This window comes from Mixophyes fleayi, chromosome 1 (genome assembly GCF_038048845.1).
Source record: "Mixophyes fleayi isolate aMixFle1 chromosome 1, aMixFle1.hap1, whole genome shotgun sequence".
Lineage (NCBI taxonomy): Eukaryota > Metazoa > Chordata > Amphibia > Anura > Limnodynastidae > Mixophyes > Mixophyes fleayi.
This window is the reverse complement of record NC_134402.1, coordinates 240,870,484-240,890,873: the sequence shown is the minus strand read 5'-3', so window position 1 is coordinate 240,890,873 and position 20,390 is coordinate 240,870,484. Positions and strand designations below refer to the sequence as shown.

Below are 20,390 nucleotides of genomic sequence, written 5' to 3'. Positions count from 1 at the left end.
GCAATGTGCTGGAGGATATTCTTCCTGTATTTGTGCCTTTCTGGATAACCTCACCCTTTTAAGCACCTGCTGTGAACCTATTAAATCAATTGAGCAACTTTAATTTCTGTATTGTTGCCCCAGATAGCATTTTTATTGTTAATCAGTAGACTCTTCGAGTAAAAGGCACATTTCAGGTTTTATTTTTACAAAGAAGTTGTGCCTTTATTCCAATGTTTCAGCCACAATTCTGGACTTTTCGTATGCTCTCGAAAAAAGGTCCACAAATAGGGGCATGTGCATTTTTTCCTGAATAAACAACCACCAACCCCCCCCCCCCCCCCCCCAAAAAAAAGGTTCAGTCTTCAAGGTTCGGTTTGTTTAGAGGCGACAGACCCCAACTAACTGTGGGCTTGAACATGCAGACAACCGTTGTTCCAAGCGATTTATTTGCATGATTAATCAGGAACATAAATGTAGTTTTACAAATACATTTCTTTAGTGTGGAACAATTTCAGGTTTACCATAAAACAAATTTACGGAACATTTCAAAATTGAATTAAAATACGAAAAAAAAATAAAAAAAATTGTACAAACTTCACTGTGCAACCACATTTTATACATTCTGACAAATAACACATTAACACCAAATATGGCTGTTTTAGTTTAGCATTCACAATAACAAAAATGCTCTATTGGTTCAGGATTAAACATGAGGCATATAGCACATCCATTTTTGAGGCATAAATGAAATGACAAAAATAAATAGTTTTGGTTGTTTTGTACATTTCATAACATATTGATATAAATTTTTATCCTATTCCAATAAAAGTTTAAACACTTTTCTTTAAATAAATGTTTTGCAAAATTGTGCATCATCATCCAATTAGGTTGAAAATGTATTCCTATACACTTTGAAAGGCAACTATACCTGTCCAGGCTGGGTACGTTTACCCGGTAATGGTAAAGCCAACAGTTCGTTTGACAACATAAAATCTCCAATGCTTACATGCCTGACAAATATAGATTGACCTTAAAAATGACACCTGAAATATCTGACAGTGTTCAGCTACATGCCAAAGACAAGAAATCACAACACTGCGTTTTGACGTAATTTGAACTGGCAACTGGCATATTAGTGTTTGTAAAGATTTTATTTTGTGAAACTACCGGTGTTATCATTCCCGGGAACATGACTATCACCGCTCTGTCCATCTTTTAAAACAAATATATTTGTGCAAAGGCCATCTTACATTCTTCTATCAAACTAATTTTCACTTACAAGAAGAAAACTGCTCCTCCTCCTCCTTAGAAAAATAAAAAAATAACACATTTCAGTTGGATATTAAAACTATATGGCATTGATTAGTGTGTTTTATAATAAAATACTATTCCTGTCTCTGTAAATTCAATAACTGCTTAGCAACAGTAGTAGGCTATTCAATAGTAATGGAGTGCAGCTAGCAATGTAAACCAGGCCCTGCTGCTGTAGTTAGACAGCAGAATTCTGTTCACTGGATGTTGTATTCATCTTGGTTCCTAGAAGTGCATCTTTGCAGAACAAAAAAATAAAATGAGAATATATCTCTGTAAAATGTACATTTTAATATATGAAAAATTTAAATATTCTGCAAAGTAAACGGCTACCAACCAACATCACCCTCGATTTTACAGCCTTCATTTAAACCAAATGTCCACTCACATTTTTGTTATATTTGTCTTGGGTTTACCAACACTTAAACACTTGCACACATTATATTATTGTTTGCCTGTAACTTGTAGCATGCCTAGTCTAGTCTCATTAAATCTATAATTAAAATGGAAGGATTTTACTAAAAACTTAAAACCTTTTGAGAAAAAAAAAATGGAAGGATTTCTATTTATCTGCAAACAGCATAAATCTACGTTTGCATACTCAGAATTACTTGGCAAATACAAAAATCACCACTGGGAAATAATGTCATTACATTTAATAGGACCACTATACCAAAATACACATCATAAGTGTGTGTAGTTTGCTATACTTTTGTGAATGTTCTAGTAGCTTTTGTATAGACAGCCACTTGTATTTTGGTGTACTGGATTTTGAAAACTGCAGTTTGACCACATATAATAGACAACTAAATTCTTCACTTATTAAGTGCTGCATTTTTTTTCCCCACCAAAAGAAGAATTAAACATCTTAGGTTTGACCTGGTTGAACAGAAGACTCCCTCACAGGCTTGGTGTGACCACAAGCTTTCCTGAGTATATTTAAAGCGATTTATCCAGCTTTAAATTTTCACCACTGGAACAAAAGGAACTTGTGTAGAGGTTTCTATATCACACCAGCAACAGCAATTAATGACTGAACCAACAGTTCACTTTGTGTACGTTTTCCAGTCTGCTTGTGTTCTTCTATTGTACAACTCAGTTTCAAGAACTTTGGCATATAAACAAAAGCAAAAACAAGAGGGCTTTGTTTGTATACATAATCTACACAAGTACCCTGTTAGCTTGCCGTTTCATCCAATTACAAAACAAAATCTACTGGTGAAAAACCAGACAAATGGGAACAAGCCCCAACTTGGCTTGTTCAGACAGGGGAATGTGAAAATCCCTGAGTTTTGTCAGGAAGCAATCAATGGACGTGGCAAACTATATTGTTGGTATGGCAAAATCACCACAAAAAATAAATAAATCAATCACTGTTTGGAAGGCATTTATAGATATTTTACAGCCCATACTTTTCTGGGTGGACATAGGGGGTCACTAATGTCAGATGGCCAAAATAGAGTAAATCATGTCAAATGCATTGCATATACTACACAGATTAGATCAATGTTTGGTAATATAAAAAAAAAATATATGAAAAGGACAATTGCTGAATAGGCACACAGGAGAAGCAAAGCACACAGTGGCGATCTAAACATACAAAATTGTTTTTCGTTAAGCAAATGCTCTATTCATGACAATTATTCAAAATCTTTTATGGTCAATTATTAAATAAGGTATCAGTTGAAGGATGGCAAGGTGTGGTCACGTATTAATTTTTAAAAGTAATCTGCTGTATTGATTTGTGGGTGAAGTTAAAATTCCACATTGACAAAAATGTAAGAACTCCGCTGGTTGTAATGGGCAGTTACACAGAAAGAAAACAGCAAATTGATTCCTAAACATGGGAGCCCAACAGTTATGCAAGTTGGTTGGGGGGCAGAGGGGGTTAATTGAAACAATTTTAGTGGGGTATTCAATTAGCCACGATATTCGCTGCGCACATTTTTCAGGTACTATGGTACCTCAACATTGTGGATTACTCTGTGCAAGGAGAAATCCACAATGTTACATCGAAGCAGAGCGCCTTCACGACTGCTCTGGAGGCACTCTGCAGCTAATTGAATACTCCGCCTTAGATTTAGTTCTTTAACGTATTATAGGGACCCCATAAAATGTTATGTGCCATTTTGTGCCCAAAGATAATGTAATTAAATTTAAATGTGCTATGCACCACATGTGCATTGTACTCAAGGTTGCCCTCAAGCCTTCAGTCTGAATACCTATATTATACACCCATGTTAGCTCAAAGTATATTGCTACTCATGTACATATACTACAAATAATACTGCCCACAAACAGAAATATCAATGCAGAGCTCTGAAAATTGTACCAATATATGTGTATAGCCACAAAAAAAAAAATAAAAAAAAAAAGAAAAAAAAAAAAATCGATGTTTACTAGAGCAGTGGTTCCTAAACTGTGCGCCTAGGCTCCCTGGGGTGCCTCGGCGATCTCACAGGGGTGCCTCGGCGATCTCACAGGGGTGCCTCGGCGATCTCACAGGGGTGCCTCGGCCAGGGCCAGTGGTAAGCAAGGTCGGGGACTACTTGGTAATTATTTTGGCATAGGGGTGCCTTGAAAAAATTATGAAGATCCTAGGGGTGCATTGAACTGAAAAAATTTGGGATCCACTGCACTAGAGGACTGCTGCTGCACTATGTGCGAGTGCGATTTTAATCAGTTGGATGTGCCTATATAGCCACTGCCACACATTTTGGCAAAATTGGAAACTGATCCAGTCTCTCTCTGGCAGAGACAGGAATAATCCTATGTGTAGATAACATAAGGATATTACAAGACACAAAGGAATTCAAGACCACAGAAGACAGACCTAAGATTGCAAGCTAACTACTTACAGGTTGAACGCTGAACTCTGAGGCAACTTGAAACATCTTTCTGCACTAAATATATTTTAATCTTTACAATGCATTAATATAGAAGCATTATTCAGTATCATTCACAGGAGAACACAAGTTATGTTTATATGTGGTAATTATTTGTTCTAGATTAATGCTGTTGACATATTGCATACAAGAACAAAAAACAGGTACATTTTGCCATGTTTACATATTTTTCTTTTGTTTTGTTTTATTAACCCCCTTGCTCATAACTAGATTTAGCCTTAAAGCTTACTAATTTTTTAGATTATCAAGTCTTTGTCACAAAGAATGGGAAAGGCGATACTCGCATGCATTCATTAGAGCATAATTTCACCTAAAACTAAATATTCTTTTGAAATAAAATACCAAAATGTAACATTCTAGCACTCCATCGTACCGGAGATTCCCCTAAACTGTCTTACAGTCCAGGCAATAGATTCTCTCTCCTGCTAGAGCACGCAGGTTGCCAATGATCATCCACTGTAAAGTTTGCATTCATTCTAATGGGAAGTTCAAGGGAGAGGGACTATGAAAAGTATCATAATAATTAGTAGTATGAAGTTACCTAGTAACATTTACTCCACATTCTGTAGTCTTCACCTATTTAATATTTTGTAATGAAGCATCTCCTCTTTAGAATTTTGGTTAGTCCTTTTCTTAAAAAGCAGAGGCATCAGGTTATTGATGTCCGTTAAGAGATTTGTTTTTTATTATTTCTTTTCTTTGAGAATTGATGCTTTCCACAAAGAGCAAAATTACTAAAGCATTACCATCAGAATGCAATACACGCTAAGGATATGGCTACATAAGAGTGATATTATCCTGACCTTGTGGGTTAAAATTTTAGAAGTAATTCTAGCATACTGCTGTTTAAGTTTTATAAATGATCAAATTTGATTGAAAAAAAAAATATATGTTCTGGCATTGACATGCATATAATTCCCCTTTTTATTTTATTTCAACTTAAACCTAGTTATTGACAAACACAAACTTGCACACTTAATTAGAAGGCTGTTTATACTACATATACAAATGGGTATAAAGCCAAGATAGTCACAGGGTATTGTTAGAATGTTCATAATTGGAGCCAAGTGACTTGAGTATTCAGGAAAAGCATACAAGAGAGAAAATAAGCGAAAAAACAAAAAACAAACCCAAAACCATAAACAAGACTTATCCCACAGAAGTCAAAATGAAAGTACAAATAAAAACAAACTAAAAGTAGAAAAGCAGCGAGCATATATTGTAGCAAAAGTAGGTTATAAAAATGGCACACATTTTACATAAATCTGTGGTAACAAGGACTTGGATGCACAAAAAAAAAACATTTAAAAAAAATGTTGTTCGCATGAAATATAGCCTCCTAAGACGGATGTATATATTCATTGTTTTTAAAAGGACTTTCCCCTAGATAATTAAACTTTCTAAATCCAACATCAAGCAGTAGTACAACATGAAAATATTGTTCCTGTAAGTAAAAGGCTTAGGGCTAGATTTACTATGCTGCGGGTTTGAAAAAGTGGGGATGTTGCCTATAGCAACCAATCAGATTCTAGCTGTCATTTTGTAGAAGGTACTAAATAAATGAAAGCTAGAATCTGATTGGTTGCTATAGGCAACATCCCCACTTTTTCAAACCCGCAGCTTAGTAAATCTAGCCCTTAGTCTTTTACAAATAAAGAACAGACACTTTTGTTCACCAAGACATCATAATATTTTTAAACCACCTGTCTGCTCTGACAAACCATGTTGCATTGTAATATTTAGTGGTGAACAGACAGTCTTCTATTTGGTTTTGTGACAATTTGATCCCTAGTGTGAAGAAAACATGATGTGGCAGCATCAGCTCATCTCAGAAGAGTTTAAGGAGCAGCTCATAAGTTGCATTGATTATACCCCAGGACAAAATGGATCGATGATAGTTTAGATGGGCACCACGGAAAAGGTGTGTCAGTTTTCCATCACGTTCTGTCCAGATGGTTGTGAGCACTTTCCCGAAGGAAGTAAATTCGCCTCCAATCTGGGACTGCATGCGGGCTTTCACCACATTAATTGGGAAAAACAGAAATCCCAACATGGCTCCAAGTAATCCACCACAAATAAAGTCATTGATTAAGTGAGTGCTGTAAGATTTTGCTTCTGGCAAACACTGTTTGATTGGGTTGCGGAGTCCAAAGAAAAGTGCGTTGCTTGGTCCATTCCGGACCAAAATGGGAACTAGGCCACGGTAGTATTCCCTAATTCCATAAGGCCGCAGAACTTTGAAAGCCTGAAAAGTATTTGTAAATCGGTCATGATGTTTGTAGTCCTGCAGCAAAGTCTGTACTCTCTCAAAAGGTGTGAGCAGAGCTTCAGTTGTTCCTGCAAGGATTGCAGCTACACTTCGTGTAACAAGCTCAGGAGAATTAGTATGCATTAGCAGAAGGCTTGAAAAGTCCTCATAAAGGCCAAACATCAGGGCAAGAGTTGTAGTTTTCTGCATGAGAGGAGGCAATATACCCCGGTAAAGGTTACGGATCCCATCTTTCTCCAGTTGTCTAATAGCATCTCTGGTTCTCACTCCGTACAGCTGTTGCCGGAACAGTACTTTCTGAATAGGGAAGGTAATTGCAATGTTTGTGAATGCAGCACAATAGCCACACAAATAATGTTTACCAGCTCCAATGCTTACTTTACGATACTTAAGGTCTTGTTTTGGAGCTGAGAGTACCAAGTCACTTTTCCTTTTCTCATGGGCTTCTGAATCCATCACAAGGGTAGGAGTGTTGGTATATGTCATATGGGAAATGTCAGTTCACCTAAAACAAAGTGAAATTCAGAGGAGTTAAAACATTTTTAAAAAATAAATGGGAAGAAAAAAATGCGTGCAATCTACCGGTCAATAAAGAGTTTGAATGGACATTGGATGAGGGCAATACAAGATAACACACGGAAAAGCAAACATTACTACAAAAGCAACACCTGCCAAAATCTGAAACTGGAGATCTGCCATAGCAGTTACCAGCCATCATCTGATGCCTAAGCTTACAAATGTTTGATATATTTTACTTGCCAGTGTCATATTAACAGTGACATGGGCATAAAAGATACCCACACATTGGTCTATTTCCCATGACCACAGTCCATCTACCTGTGCTGTATTTTCTGTATGGTGAACATAATATAAATTACATTTTTCTATCACGATCCATAAGAAATTACACCATGAACAGAGCCTGCGCTATTGTCTTGCATTCATGACCAATGTAGCATTTACAATAAGTGCTGCATTGATAAGGCAAGATATTTTTTTCAAAGAAATTAATGGTGTTTATTCTGCTTAAGGTGCGCTATTTAAAATGGTGAAACCACCACAGGTGGTGTTCACACAGCAAAGGGTATCAATGCAAATGTACAGTTTTGGTTGTCTTAACTAGACACTTTTGACCCAAACGGTCCAATAATAACATACACATCAAATATGCAAACCACAAAAAGGGATTTGACCAGATCTGAAAATCTGATTGATTGAGGAGCAAATAGGTGTAGGTTATAGTGGCTCAGATTACAATAAAGATGCTTAGCCTGATCACCGAATTTAGGAATTCAGATAAGAGTGGTGCATCACGTGTGTGGGAAACGTGAAGGAAATATGAAATTATATTAGAATGGATGCTCTTTCCAATCAACAGCGTCCATTAAACACATCCTAATATTTTGCTAATATTGTGGAAGCTACTACACAGATTACCTGAAAAAAAAAAAAAAGTAGTAAGATCCCTGGAGAAGTTATATCAGTATTAAAAAGACTCAATGCTGACTGGATCCACAGGATTGATCGGGCATTTTTACACAGAAATAAACTCCCTCATTTTATAGTGAACACAGATGTGATTAAGTAATATAAAATTAAAAAACTAGTTGAATGCGTGAAATAGGAGCAAATTCAAATAGAATGAAGTCCTGCAGTAAGCTTGCAAAAAGTATCAAGATAAAATCTATGAGGTGCAAGCAAAAAGCACACACTATAAGCTCACGCAAGGTTCCTACGGTACTTTGCTCTTAATTGAATCTGCCCCTAAGCACCTCACTACCTTACTTCAGTATAGTATTTTCTAGCGGAACCACAGGCCCACAGTACCCTTCAACAGTGAGATAATTATTTGTCTACATCACCAACTACCTCTTCTCTCTCATCACAATGTATGCATTTAAAAACATTGAAAAATAAAAGTTATGGCGGCTATAATCAATTAATGATTGGAGAGCTGGTACCTTAAAACCAGTATTTCCGCTTATAAATATGTAAAAATATTTATATACTGAAAATTGGAGGAGTGTCTTTTGAAATATAGACAATGGGGATTTTTTATGCAAACTAGTGCAAATGAAAGTGATGTTGCCCACATTAACCATATATTGGCTTTCCTTTTCTAAACTGTACTAGAAAAATGATAGCTAAATTCTGATTGGTTGCTATGGGCAACACAACCTTTTCTTTTTGCACTAATTTTTATAAATGGCCCCATTGTCCTGAATTGAAGACTTTCTATGTTGCTTTCCTCATTCCAAGTTGAGCAAAATGGGATACAAGTATTGGTAAACCAAGGCATCTAACCAGTGCACCTATAAGGTTTACATTGCCTATTCAAAAAAGTCATATCCTGTCAAAAATCATTACCTTTTGTCTCATTACACCATGGGAATTGAAATTAGTTAAATCAAATTTTTTCCATTTTTTTTTTAAAACACACATTATAACCCTCAACCAAGTGAAATCAACATTTACAAACAGATAATATAATTTAATTACAAAAATACCTGGTTTGGATAAGTGATCGTACCCCTAGAGTAACCTTTATAAACTTGCTAAGGTACAATCAATGACCTTCCAGATCACACAACAGCTTAATTGGCTATCACCTGACATCAATTGTAGTGGTTTTGATTTCTTCAGAATAAAACCAGCTGTTACTTGAGGATTCCACTACTAGTAGTACATGGTAAGAAATCACAATGGTTTGAAATGTGCTTTCAAAAGGGCTCAGAGATAAAGTTGTGGAAAACCACAAGTTAGGAGAAGGATACAAAAAGATTTCAAAGGTTTTTACCCTCCCTTTCAGTACTGTTAAAAGCATTATTAATAAGCAGAAAGTTTATGGCACCACTAATACCTTGCCTAGATCAGGCCATTGCTCCAAATTGGATGACAGAGCCAGGAAGCTATTGATCAGAAAAACTACCAAAAGGCCAATGGCAAGTTTGAAGTACTTACAAGTCTTTATGGCGAAGATCTGTTGGGGTCTGTGTACAAGGTTTACACAAAGCTGCCCTGTATGGTAGGGTGGCAAGAAAGAAGCCTCTTCTGAAAAAGTGCCACACACCTTTTTTTCACTTTGTTTTTTTTTTATTTAAAGACTTGGAAGATTCTGATGCCATGTGACAAAAGGTTGTATGGTCAGATGAGACCAAGATAGAACTTTTCAGACTGAAATCCAAGCGCTATGTTTGACACAAACCAAACACAGCACACCACCTAAAGCACACCATACCTACTGTGAAGCATGTTGGTGGCAATGTTATGTTATTGGGTTATTTCTCATCAGCAAGACCTGGGCAATTGATCAGGATTGAACGGAAGATGGATGCTGCCAAGTACACACCAAATTCTTGAGGTTAACGTGTGGCCCTCTGCTAAACAGCTAAAGGCGGACAGGTGGTTCGCTTTCCAACGACCCTAAACATACCGCCAAGAAAACAACGCAGTGGCTTAAAGATAGGAAAGTGAATGACCCTGACTGGCCAAGTCAGAGCCCTGACCTAAAGCAGATAGAAAAATATGTAAAAGTACTTGGAGAGCAATTCATCGCTGCTCACCACAAAATTTAACTGAACAATTCTGCAAGGAAAAAATGGGTAAACGTTCCCCAATCTAGGCGCACAAAGCTGGAATAGACCTATCTAAACAAACTGATGGTTGTAATTACAGGAAAAGTCTGTGGCTCTACAAAGTATTAGATCAGGGGCCTGATCACTTTTTCAACCTTGTTGTTCTAGTTTTTATTTTTTATACATTTTCATAACAGTTGCCTTTTTTCCGTTAAATGATGTAAGGCGAAATGGATAAAAGCTAGAAAGAGTTTAATTTAATTTATTTCAAATTTCCATGCTGTAATGATTTTCTATAGACACTGCATAGTGAATTGAAGCCTACAAACTTCACATTATAAATGACCATTATAACAGAAGGTATTTACCATTTCTTAGCCTCTTTATACAAAATCAGAATCTTCTCACACGGATTTCTAGGTAGATATGCAAATCTTACCTTGTCCCCATCATACAAAACACAGTTATGCAGTGCCATTGATCCGAAATGCAAATGTTACAAAAAAAAAACAGATTGAATGCCAGATGAAACATTAAGAGCTTTAAGTGTATTTCTCTGCTGAAAGGGTTCCAATCTCTGGAGGCAAGTAGGGTATGTTTGTCATTGAAATTTTCACTGGTTCACCAAACCTACTTTAGAGGAACTGCATAACAGAGAATTGAGAGTGTACTTGCTGTGGTGCTGACAGATTCAACAAGCATGGGTGCTTTCCTAAATAATTTATATGTGAATGATTCCTCTTCCTCGATACACTGTATAGTATCCTTTCTTATGGGTTGGCTTCAGTTTTGTTTAGCTAGAGACAGGTTAAAAAAATGCTCCTTCAAAAGAGAGAAATATATATATATATATATATATTACTGTAAGACCGTACTTTTTGTGATCCGACTTTAAGAGCTCCAGCTGGAGATACCTCATATGCCCACTTGCCCAGAGGGTTAATCCAATTGCTGAAGACGACATTCGCAACAACAGCAGCCCTTTCTATATAGCTGTCAGATAATGAATCTGTATTTGACTTGCCAGACATAGAATTTTTGCACGTTTCTACGGACAATTATATATCGTTTTGTCTATTTGGACTCCCAGAAATTTCACCTGTTGTGTTGGTACACTATGACTGTCTCTTGATCATCACCAATCAATGTTGTTGTAAAAACCATTATCTGTGCTGTTTCGAAGCATCATGAATATCTATGGATGTCTAAAAGTCCCCTTTGCCGATGGTTCTTACAATGGATTTCACAAATTCTAAAACTAATTGCATTTGAAAATGTTCGGCATGTAAAAACTTGAGTCGTCTCAAATCCAAAATCACGTAAAAAGCTCCTGAAGCTTTTCAGACAAGGAACAGTCTGGAATAAAAAGCCCCGTCTTGTAGCTATGGGGAAACTTGACATAACCTTCAATAGATCTTGCAGCCTTTCATGTAACACTTTCATCTCCATCTTGCTTAATGTAGTTTCTGACTGAGCAAAACAATATTTCCTTGTGGTAATGACAAAATTATATTCTGTGTTCCCGCTTTAGGGGGTAATTCGATTGGCCATATTACTGCTGAAAGTAATGCGGCCTACGCACTATTACCGAAATTATAGTAATAATGCGCATTTTCGCCAATACAGCAAAAAATGCTGGTTTTTGCTCGCCACTCAGGAAGCCGCAAACAGAAATCATGGTTACAATTACCGTATTAACAGTAATAGGTTTAACACTGTGCTACTTCGCGTGGAATTGAATTATCCCCTTAGAATTTCTAACACCCACTGATCGGAGATTGAGTTGGGTCCATACTTCTAAAAAATGTGAAATTATGTCCCCTATCAAAAGTATTAGGGGCTGCTCTTAACAGTAGTCATAATTGGAAACTTTGATTTGCTCTACCATCCAATGGTCTGAACGGTCGAAATGACTGTCTAGGTGCATTATAGAAATTTGTCTAGATAATTGCATTCATGGCTTATTATCCTTGCCTCCTTGAACTACTGATAAGATAATAAAGATGGAAAATTTCAAGTTCTGTGATCTTGTGGAAATCCATTTTATTTCTTATCAGATAACATGACTAATTTATCTTCAAAAATAGGTAGCAGCCTGGCAGTCCACAGGTTACCAACATGACCTCAGCTCACCCCACAAGTGATGCATCGCTGAAGAAGAGAAACTCAGGTGATCCCTACACATAAAATAACAAAACTACTAGCTGACATATCTAGCTAGAGACAGAAAGAGACATGGAGGAGGAGCTGGTTTACATAATCTCTTTTTGGCCTATCTCTAACTAAACAACTGGAAACAAACCCATTGGAAGGGCTGCCATGGAGGAGTGAAGGGGAAAATTTGCTAAACAACCAAGATGACACTTGCTATGGATAATCCAGTTGGAGATAAAGCAGGTAGTGAACAGTACAAGCAACCATTTTAGGTAGATTTGACTAGGGCCAGAGTATTGTTAACTGATGTGGGATGATTGTGAAGTCAAACACACCTCTATATGAAGCAGATGTCATAAATTCAAATTGTTGGTTTTTATTTCAGTAGAAAATGACATAGCAGCAATGAGCTTTTTTATTGCCAGGTTTAAAAGGGCAGAACAGGGTGCCGAAGGGTGGACCAACGAGAATCCACTACGTCAGCAATTATTGCTTCTGATCGGTCCTCCTATTCTCAACCCTCTCCATGCTCTGGGGAAGGGGTGGCGGTATAATGCTCCACTCACTCCATAGGAGGCAGTGCAGCTTTAAACACCTTTTTTGATGTAACTCCTATTTTGTGAATTTAGATTATAGTGTTCTATATAGATCATGCCAGCTATTTGCAATGAATATTATCAGTTTTCAGCGAAAGGTACAGCAAGGATTAGCCTGCAGCCAAACAAAATTACTAAACTTAAAAAAGGATTCAGAATGTTATAAATATAATGTAAGTCATGTGCACAAGAAACCAACCACTACCTTACCATGGGATACTGCAGACCAGCAAACACTACTAGAACTGAATCACCTGTTCAACAGAGACCATTTATTGAATACCAAAAAGAAAATGATGTAGTTTAAGTCAGATTACGAAAGTAACTAATTGTATCTTTTAACAAAAAGTCAAATATTTGTATAATTTGGTAAACACCGTTGTACTCCAACACTAAACAAATATATCCTTTGGATATAAGACAAACATGTAATACTTAAAGGCCATTGACATTCTGGATACAAGCACTAAATTCCACTTTATTTTTAAATGTCAACATAAAACAAATACTGTATATCTTAGTAGTCAACCTAAAAGTATTTTTAAAAAACTCCAAATAGCCAATTGTAGTTTATTTTTTTTTAGTCAGAGTCCTAGCTCAATACAACCTGCACTATGAGTGGTCAGTCTATCCTTTGCTAGTCTAAAATTACACCTTCCCATCTCAAACTTGCAAATTTTTGTTAAAATGAATACCTGCATATACAACATGGTCTGTATTTAGCCTTTACTACACTCATTACTCCCTTATCTCAGCAGACATTATTCCTAATCTAAATATATTCAACACTAGGTTTGCAGTTAAAACTACAAAGTTATATTCTGTAACACACTTCCATTCTTCTTATTCAAGAATCCCCTCCACGTGGCTCAATTGAAAACTGTAAACAGATTGTCCCAGTTTTCTGAAAGTGTTGTCCATAGCAAACATTTTCTGAATTGCACTAGAAAATGAACAGAATCTGACTGGTAAACATAGAAACAAGCCTTTTTCCTTTGCACCAGTTTTCTTAAAAATGTCCCAAAAATTGTCTATTTCCATCTAAATTCCTTAGAACTTGAATATCTGTTTAGTTTCTGTGAATACTAATATGAAAGTTTCTGTACCATCCTACTTTGGTGTGTGTGTACATAAAATAGTTTTGCATGGCAGAAGCATTTTATTAGGTATCTCATGGTGGTAGCCTTGTACAAAACTTGGCCAACAGAAAGCTATCAACTGCCAAAACTGCAATCCAATGCACGCTCTTTTTTTTCTCTCTTATAAGAAACTACATGCCAACATTAAAAAAGGTAATTAAGCAAAACAAAGTTTGCACAAACTCAGCAACTCTCTAAAATTACACTTTCTAAAAAGTTTGTTCATTTGAGAAGCAATAATTCTAATATCAAATAAACCTACTTTATTTATAGAGTTGGGATAGGCTTATTCAGCATTGCGACACTTTAATCATTAGTGCCAATCACACAATAAATGACTGTTAGGTCCAATATCGCATTAGTGTGTACGCTCCCACAATGTTTTATCACACAAAAGCACATTGAAACGTTTGATTTGATTTTATAAGCTGACTGAAAATCACTATCAGCAATGGAATGATGTCAGGCAATGTGGAAGTGTGTATGCACCAGAGATGATCAGGCTCGGTTCCTCAAGAACCAAACACACTTGAACTTAGGGGATCCGAGTACCGACTGATACTCGCCCTCGGAATTGAAAACGAGGAAAAACGTCATTGTGACGTCGTTGGATCTCGGAGTTATGAATTCCTTTTTAAGATCCAACATAGCAAGAGGTGGGAGTGGCGGAACCCCATTTTTCTTTTCTGCCACTGCTTTGTGCCAATGTGTCCTAGATGTGCTAGGAACTGCCGTGTGTTTGCGTCATTGCTCTGTCGCTTAGCATCCAGCCAGGTCGCTGCAGTATTTGTCCGAAAGTGAATGAAAATAATATTGTGACCTGTGAGGTGGTCAAAATTGACTGCAAATGAATTGAAATTAGTGTTATTGAGGTTAATAATAATGTAGGAACAAAAAAAGAGCAAAATTATGTGATTTAAGTATATTTTAGGATTTTTTCTAAAAATCCAAAACCAAAAACACACAAGGGTGGTTTTGCCAAAACCAAACCACGAAACTAATCCAGATTCAAAACCAAAATCACTTCACGGGGAGTCAGTAAGCATCTCTAGTATGCACTCATGAGCAGCAGATTTCTATAGAGTATGCAGTCTCACAAGCTTTTCAGCAGATGGTTATAACATATGAAGAGCACAGATCTGTGTAGATGTCTACACATAAATTGCATGCTCATCGGGACTTTAAGTCATTGGTAAAATAGGTAAAGAAATTGCATATGCAGTCATTTTCTGTAGTGTGTACCCAGCTAAAAGAAATGGTAATAAAAACACACCTAGTAGCTCTACAGCAAAAACATTCACACTAAATGAAACGAATAGCATTGTTAATCATTTAGCCAATGGATAAACAATCATTTGACAAATACACCCAAAGAAGGGCTATGCTGGCCACACAGGCATATCAGCAAATCGACTTTTTTATGGTAGTGTCCATGGCCACAAAATAGACAGCATGTCTGAAATTGATCTGCTTTAAAAAAATCAGTTCATTATTGAGCACAGCTGACTAGCGAAAAGGCAGATCACTGCCATCAACCTGTTTGTGCAACAATCTTTGGAAAATGGGTCTGCGAGTCTGCTGATATTTGCTGGTGCAGCACAAGCATGAGAAGGGGCACATGCATACACTGTATTTAGATCATAAGAGCTGTATAATAATGGACCCAAATTTAAATGCCCTTGTAAATTATGATCTGTTACATTCATAAACTCTGAAAAAGGGAGCTCCCCACAATTTAGTTAATTAAGAAAAATCCCCAGACACATATTGATAATAAAACTGAACTCCTTTTTTTGGCGGAAAAGGATACAGAAACACATGGGGTGGCTATTTCATGCAATCAGCCATGAAGCTCAGCAGTAGTATGACATAAATAGCAAAAAAGGACATAGTTTTGTCAGAATCCTATGATTGTCTTCTACCCAAGTGACTTCTCTCCAACAAGGTACATCCTACTGCTGCAGAGACACCAGTTTAACTGCATTGCATACTCCCAGTCAAACTGCATAATGCAATTTGGCTTGGGGGTATCCATCCTCTTTAAAATATCAATTTGTTAAAACATTATAAAGTGTACGAGTCCACAATTTTATTAGTCACTTTTAAATAACAGCATTGACCAAAAAAACAAGTTGCCGTATTAAACACATGTATTATGCTCCTCTGTATGCAAAGGTCAGACAAGTGTGTGGGTAACAGGCACATGTAAAACTTCAATAAACTGAATGAATTACATCATACTCAAACATCAAGTTATATACTATGCATGATAATGCAGTGATCTCCCCAGAAAATGTTGCCAGCCAGGTGGCGGCAGTTGTATTACTTAGCAGTAATATGGAAACATGTTAGAGGTTACTGCCCACACCTGCCAGGACTGGTGGTCAGTGGTCTAACACACTGCCGGCTGTAACGTGCTTACATAGTGCCTGGTAAAACTGGAGAAAATGGTTTATTTTATTATAATAGGACTCTGTTGGTCTCCAAGAGCCCGGTGGCAAGTAAACACATCCAGGTGGAGCTCCATAGAAATGGGGAGAACACTAATACATTAAAAATCCTGGGGCTAACAGTGCAGTTCGGGGCCTTGCCCTCTATAAAAAAACAACAGCAAGTTTAGTGACAATTCTGGTATAACCAGCTCCAAAACAAATGTTCTGATTTGCAGATGTTGACATGACTGCACATATGAATCACATATGGGGCTTATTAAACCTGTGAGTATTGAGACTCTAGAGTTGGCTTAGGCAATATGTGGCCCACCAGCTAGTGTTGAACTACAAGTAACAACTTGCCCTGCTTTACAACCCTCTCATAATGTGTCTATGTTTGCACTTGTCAATGACAGGGTGTGACTCTGCAGCCGAGCAGCCTCTCACCTTCCCTAACAGCATGCCAAGCCATTGCCAGTTCCGTCTCCCAGCACACTCAGTCACCGACCATTCACTATAGGCTCCTCAATCCCCCCACCCTCGGTCGGTGACACTTGTGGGCGGTGGGGGGTATTCAACTTACTTCCGGTCGCATGCAAAGACGAGGGCACATCCAATCAGCGTACCAGCTAACACGCGGCTTAACGCATGCGCAAATAAACAACGGCCTTTGTCACCTTCAATCCCCACCTGTGCTGCGTAAGCATACGTGCCACGTCGGACCAATCAGCTGCCAGGATAGGCCAACAACAGACACTTGTCAAGTAAGAAGGTAGTGGGCATGCGCCACCTTCACTCTTATTCCGGATTTCATGACAGCAGTAATCCTGGTCTCCAACAAAATGGCTGCCGACGGATTTCATTTCAGCAATATATATAACTGAGGGAAATACATTATGTTTCCATATTTGAGAATGTTCAGAAAATCTAGTCTTGTTTACCGTGGTGCTAATATCTGTTTGATAGCTTTTTTTGTCATGAATACACAGAATAATAGAATAGAATAATAATAAGATATTAGTTTAACACCACTAAAGGGTTAACGGTTTTTCACCTTTGATTCCTTGCTAAAAAGATCATCTCCCTGCATTTGAGTAGTTTCAGTCCTCCACACTGCAGTCAGCCATATGCCCCTCCCAACTGAAGACAGATTCTTAAAGGCTGCACAAATTCCTCAAAAAGCCAAAAGCAGACCCTCCAACTTTTCACAGCTGAAAAAAAGATACACACATCAATGTCGGTTTTGAGCATACCGTACACAAAAATAACTGCTCTGTCTGCTGCATCTTAAACACAAATGACACATACTACAGCCTATGATTTCAGGGAATGAACAGGGCAGGGAAGGGAAGTGTTGTTGTAGTGAGTTTACAGTAGGTGTGCCAAACTCAAGCGCATGCAGCCATGTCCGAATCCAGCTCTGGCCATCTCAAAGTTACTTGTTTTTCTTCACTATCTCTTGCTACAGCTCCTGTGCTAGTCTAAGTCCTGATCAATAGTGTTGACAGTCTGGTATGCATGCTATAAAATGTGTTTGCAATCACAAGGAACTGTAAAAATTTTATTTTATATTCAGCAGACATTAACAAACCTTCTAATAAATGTATTTTATGGTAAAAAAAAAATATATATATATTAATGCCCATGTTAAGAACAGGTAACTTTAATTCAAAAATGTTTTTGTCTGTGCTTTTGCGAATTTATAATTCCCATAAGTATTGGACGTATCTTGTAGCATCTTATGTAGTAGAGCACAAGTATCTTGAGATCCGTGCCTTGATAATTCAGGAGTACGCAAAGCCTAAATACTTGCGTATAATATTAAACATGGGTTGCACTCAGAATGCGTGCCTTGATGAATCAGGCCCATATACTTGATAGCATTCGCAGTGGGAACTGCCAGTGGAGGCGTGTCTTGCGTCAGCAAACAAGCATGTCTTTTTTTACCTTCATTAAACACATCATCATCATCACAAAGTCCTTCCCTGCAATAATTAATAAGTTCAACAACCTTAAATAAATCAGCAACATTTATTGATCTTAAAACTATCAGAAATCAGTTCCAAGATAAAAACCCTTACAAATCACAAAATATTTATTTGCATTAATTTAATCCTGCTCTGTGATGACACATGCAACTTTGTATGTACGAAATAATACAATATCTAACAAAGATGTATAAAAGTATGCAAAAAAAAAAGTAATTCAAGTGCCGTGAAATTGCATGACATTAGTACAGTATAGTAAGTATTACAACGATACTAGAAAATGTGGAACCTGGCTCTGCATGGTTAACAGACAGTACTTTAATCCTTTTAGAGGGAAATGTGTTTTTAAATCTTAAAAGCAAATCAGCAGTCTTTGGACACTCAAGCTGGACAGCAGTCTGAGAGGAGTCCCTCACTGAGACGGCAGGACAGGAGCCCCCCACTGAGATGGCAGGACAGGAGCCCCCCACTGGGATGTCAGAATTGGAAAGATTGAGCTTGGATGGAGCAGATAGATCAGATTCAAATTGAGCACATATCCTAGAAGACTCAGACTGATCATGTATTCTAGGGGACTTGGACTGAGTGCGTATCCTAGGGGGCTCGGAATGCGGCCACTTGGCAGAAGACACAGACTAGGCTTACTTGGCAGAAGGCTTGAACTGGGCACACTTGGCAGAAGGCCCAGACTGGGAACACAACTTGGAATGGACAGCACTATGAAGCACATCTGGCAGAACAGCTTTTTGAGGCGTGTCTGACTGAACAGTACTTTGAGACACCTCTTACCAGATAAAGCCATGAGGCATCTCTGGCTGAGCAGCACTTTGAGACATCTCTGACCAAAGATCACTTTCAGGCACCTCTGGTCGAACAACACTTTGAAGCACCTCTGACCGGATAGAGCCATGAGGCATCTCTGGCTGAACAGTTTTATGAGCGATCTCTGGCTGAACAGTTCTATGAGGCATATATGGCTGAACAGTTTGGTGGAACACTACCCTCTTTGGAACAGGTTGAAGGGATGTTTTGGAAGCAGTTTTAGAAGGCATTCCCAACGGGTAACCCCGGAGGTGATTTGGGTCTATGCAGCGGGCACTCTACCAGGAAATGCTCTGAGCTGGTGCAGTAAAGACATAGGTGGTTGACCCTTCTGTGAGTGAGTTCTTTCTCGGTGGCCTGCAGGTTTTGAATCCTCAATGCCATTAGCCACAGGCACTTGAAGAGGTGCAGCACAATTAGTATCTTTATAACAAAGTCAAAACTCTGGAGGATGTACTGCAGTCTGAACTTTCTCCTTGAAAAAAAAATGAATTGCTCCAGAACTAGGAACCACTGCATGAGTACTGGCTGTTTAAGCACCTTTAGTAACAATGTAGACATCTTTGTCATTTGATAGTGGAGTTGTAAAATGTCCCATTACCTTCCTTCACCTGCTCACGTCCACCCTGCTCTCCGTGGTTGAAACCTGCCTTCCACTATAGCTGCAAGTCGCTGACTCATCTACCATTATAGCTGCAAGTCACTGACTATCATCAATTCCATTGGCATCCTCTCTCCATCTGCTGTTATATACGTTCCACTATTCACCCTGCTGCCAGAGGACCGCTGTGCAAACTCCGCCCCTCTGGTAAGCATAGTTAACTGGTGAATCCTGGGCAGAACTCCTAGTGCCCGTGACAATATATATATATATATATATATATATATACACATACATACATACATACATACATACACACACCCAACTGGCACACCTGGGCTTGACTAGATTTTAGCCGGCACTGATAGAAAAAGGTTGCCATCCCCATGCACTAGGAACTCCTGTTCAAGAGCAGGGAGCGTGCGTCTTACAAGCTCTAATTGTTTGGGCCAGTTCCTATGTTAGGTATTCCCAGTATGAATACTACTGAGTGTTGTGGTAGTGAAAACAGAATATCTTCATTATTGAACAAGGGTTATACAAGTATAACTATGTGCAGTCAGTGGTGCAAATGTAGATACATGTGTAAGGGTAACCAGGTTAGCTGGGAAGCTG

General features: G+C 38.0%; 1 protein-coding gene across 2 annotated transcripts; it reads right to left on the bottom strand.

Annotated features, from left to right (window-relative positions):
- Nucleotides 1-5,779: 5,779 nt before the first annotated feature.
- SLC25A51 (solute carrier family 25 member 51) lies at nt 5,780-17,005 on the bottom strand. Of its 2 annotated transcripts, none has more exons than XM_075191146.1 (2): nt 16,948-17,005; nt 5,780-6,973 (listed from the first exon to the last, which is right to left on the bottom strand). In XM_075191146.1, exon 2 carries the CDS (start codon nt 6,952-6,954, stop codon nt 6,028-6,030), a length of 927 nt encoding a protein of 308 aa, XP_075047247.1. In that variant the 5' UTR covers nt 6,955-6,973; nt 16,948-17,005; the 3' UTR covers nt 5,780-6,027. The 2 variants fall into 2 exon arrangements, with proteins under 2 accessions (XP_075047247.1, XP_075047238.1); XM_075191137.1 differs by lacking the exon at nt 16,948-17,005 and adding an exon at nt 16,812-16,941.
- Between the last annotated feature and the right edge of the window lie 3,385 nt (nt 17,006-20,390).

Excerpts from the sequence above, each read along its gene's own strand:
- SLC25A51 (XM_075191146.1), bottom strand. The coding sequence starts at position 6,954 with ATGACATATACCAACACTCCTACCCTTGTGATGGATTCAGAAGCCCAT.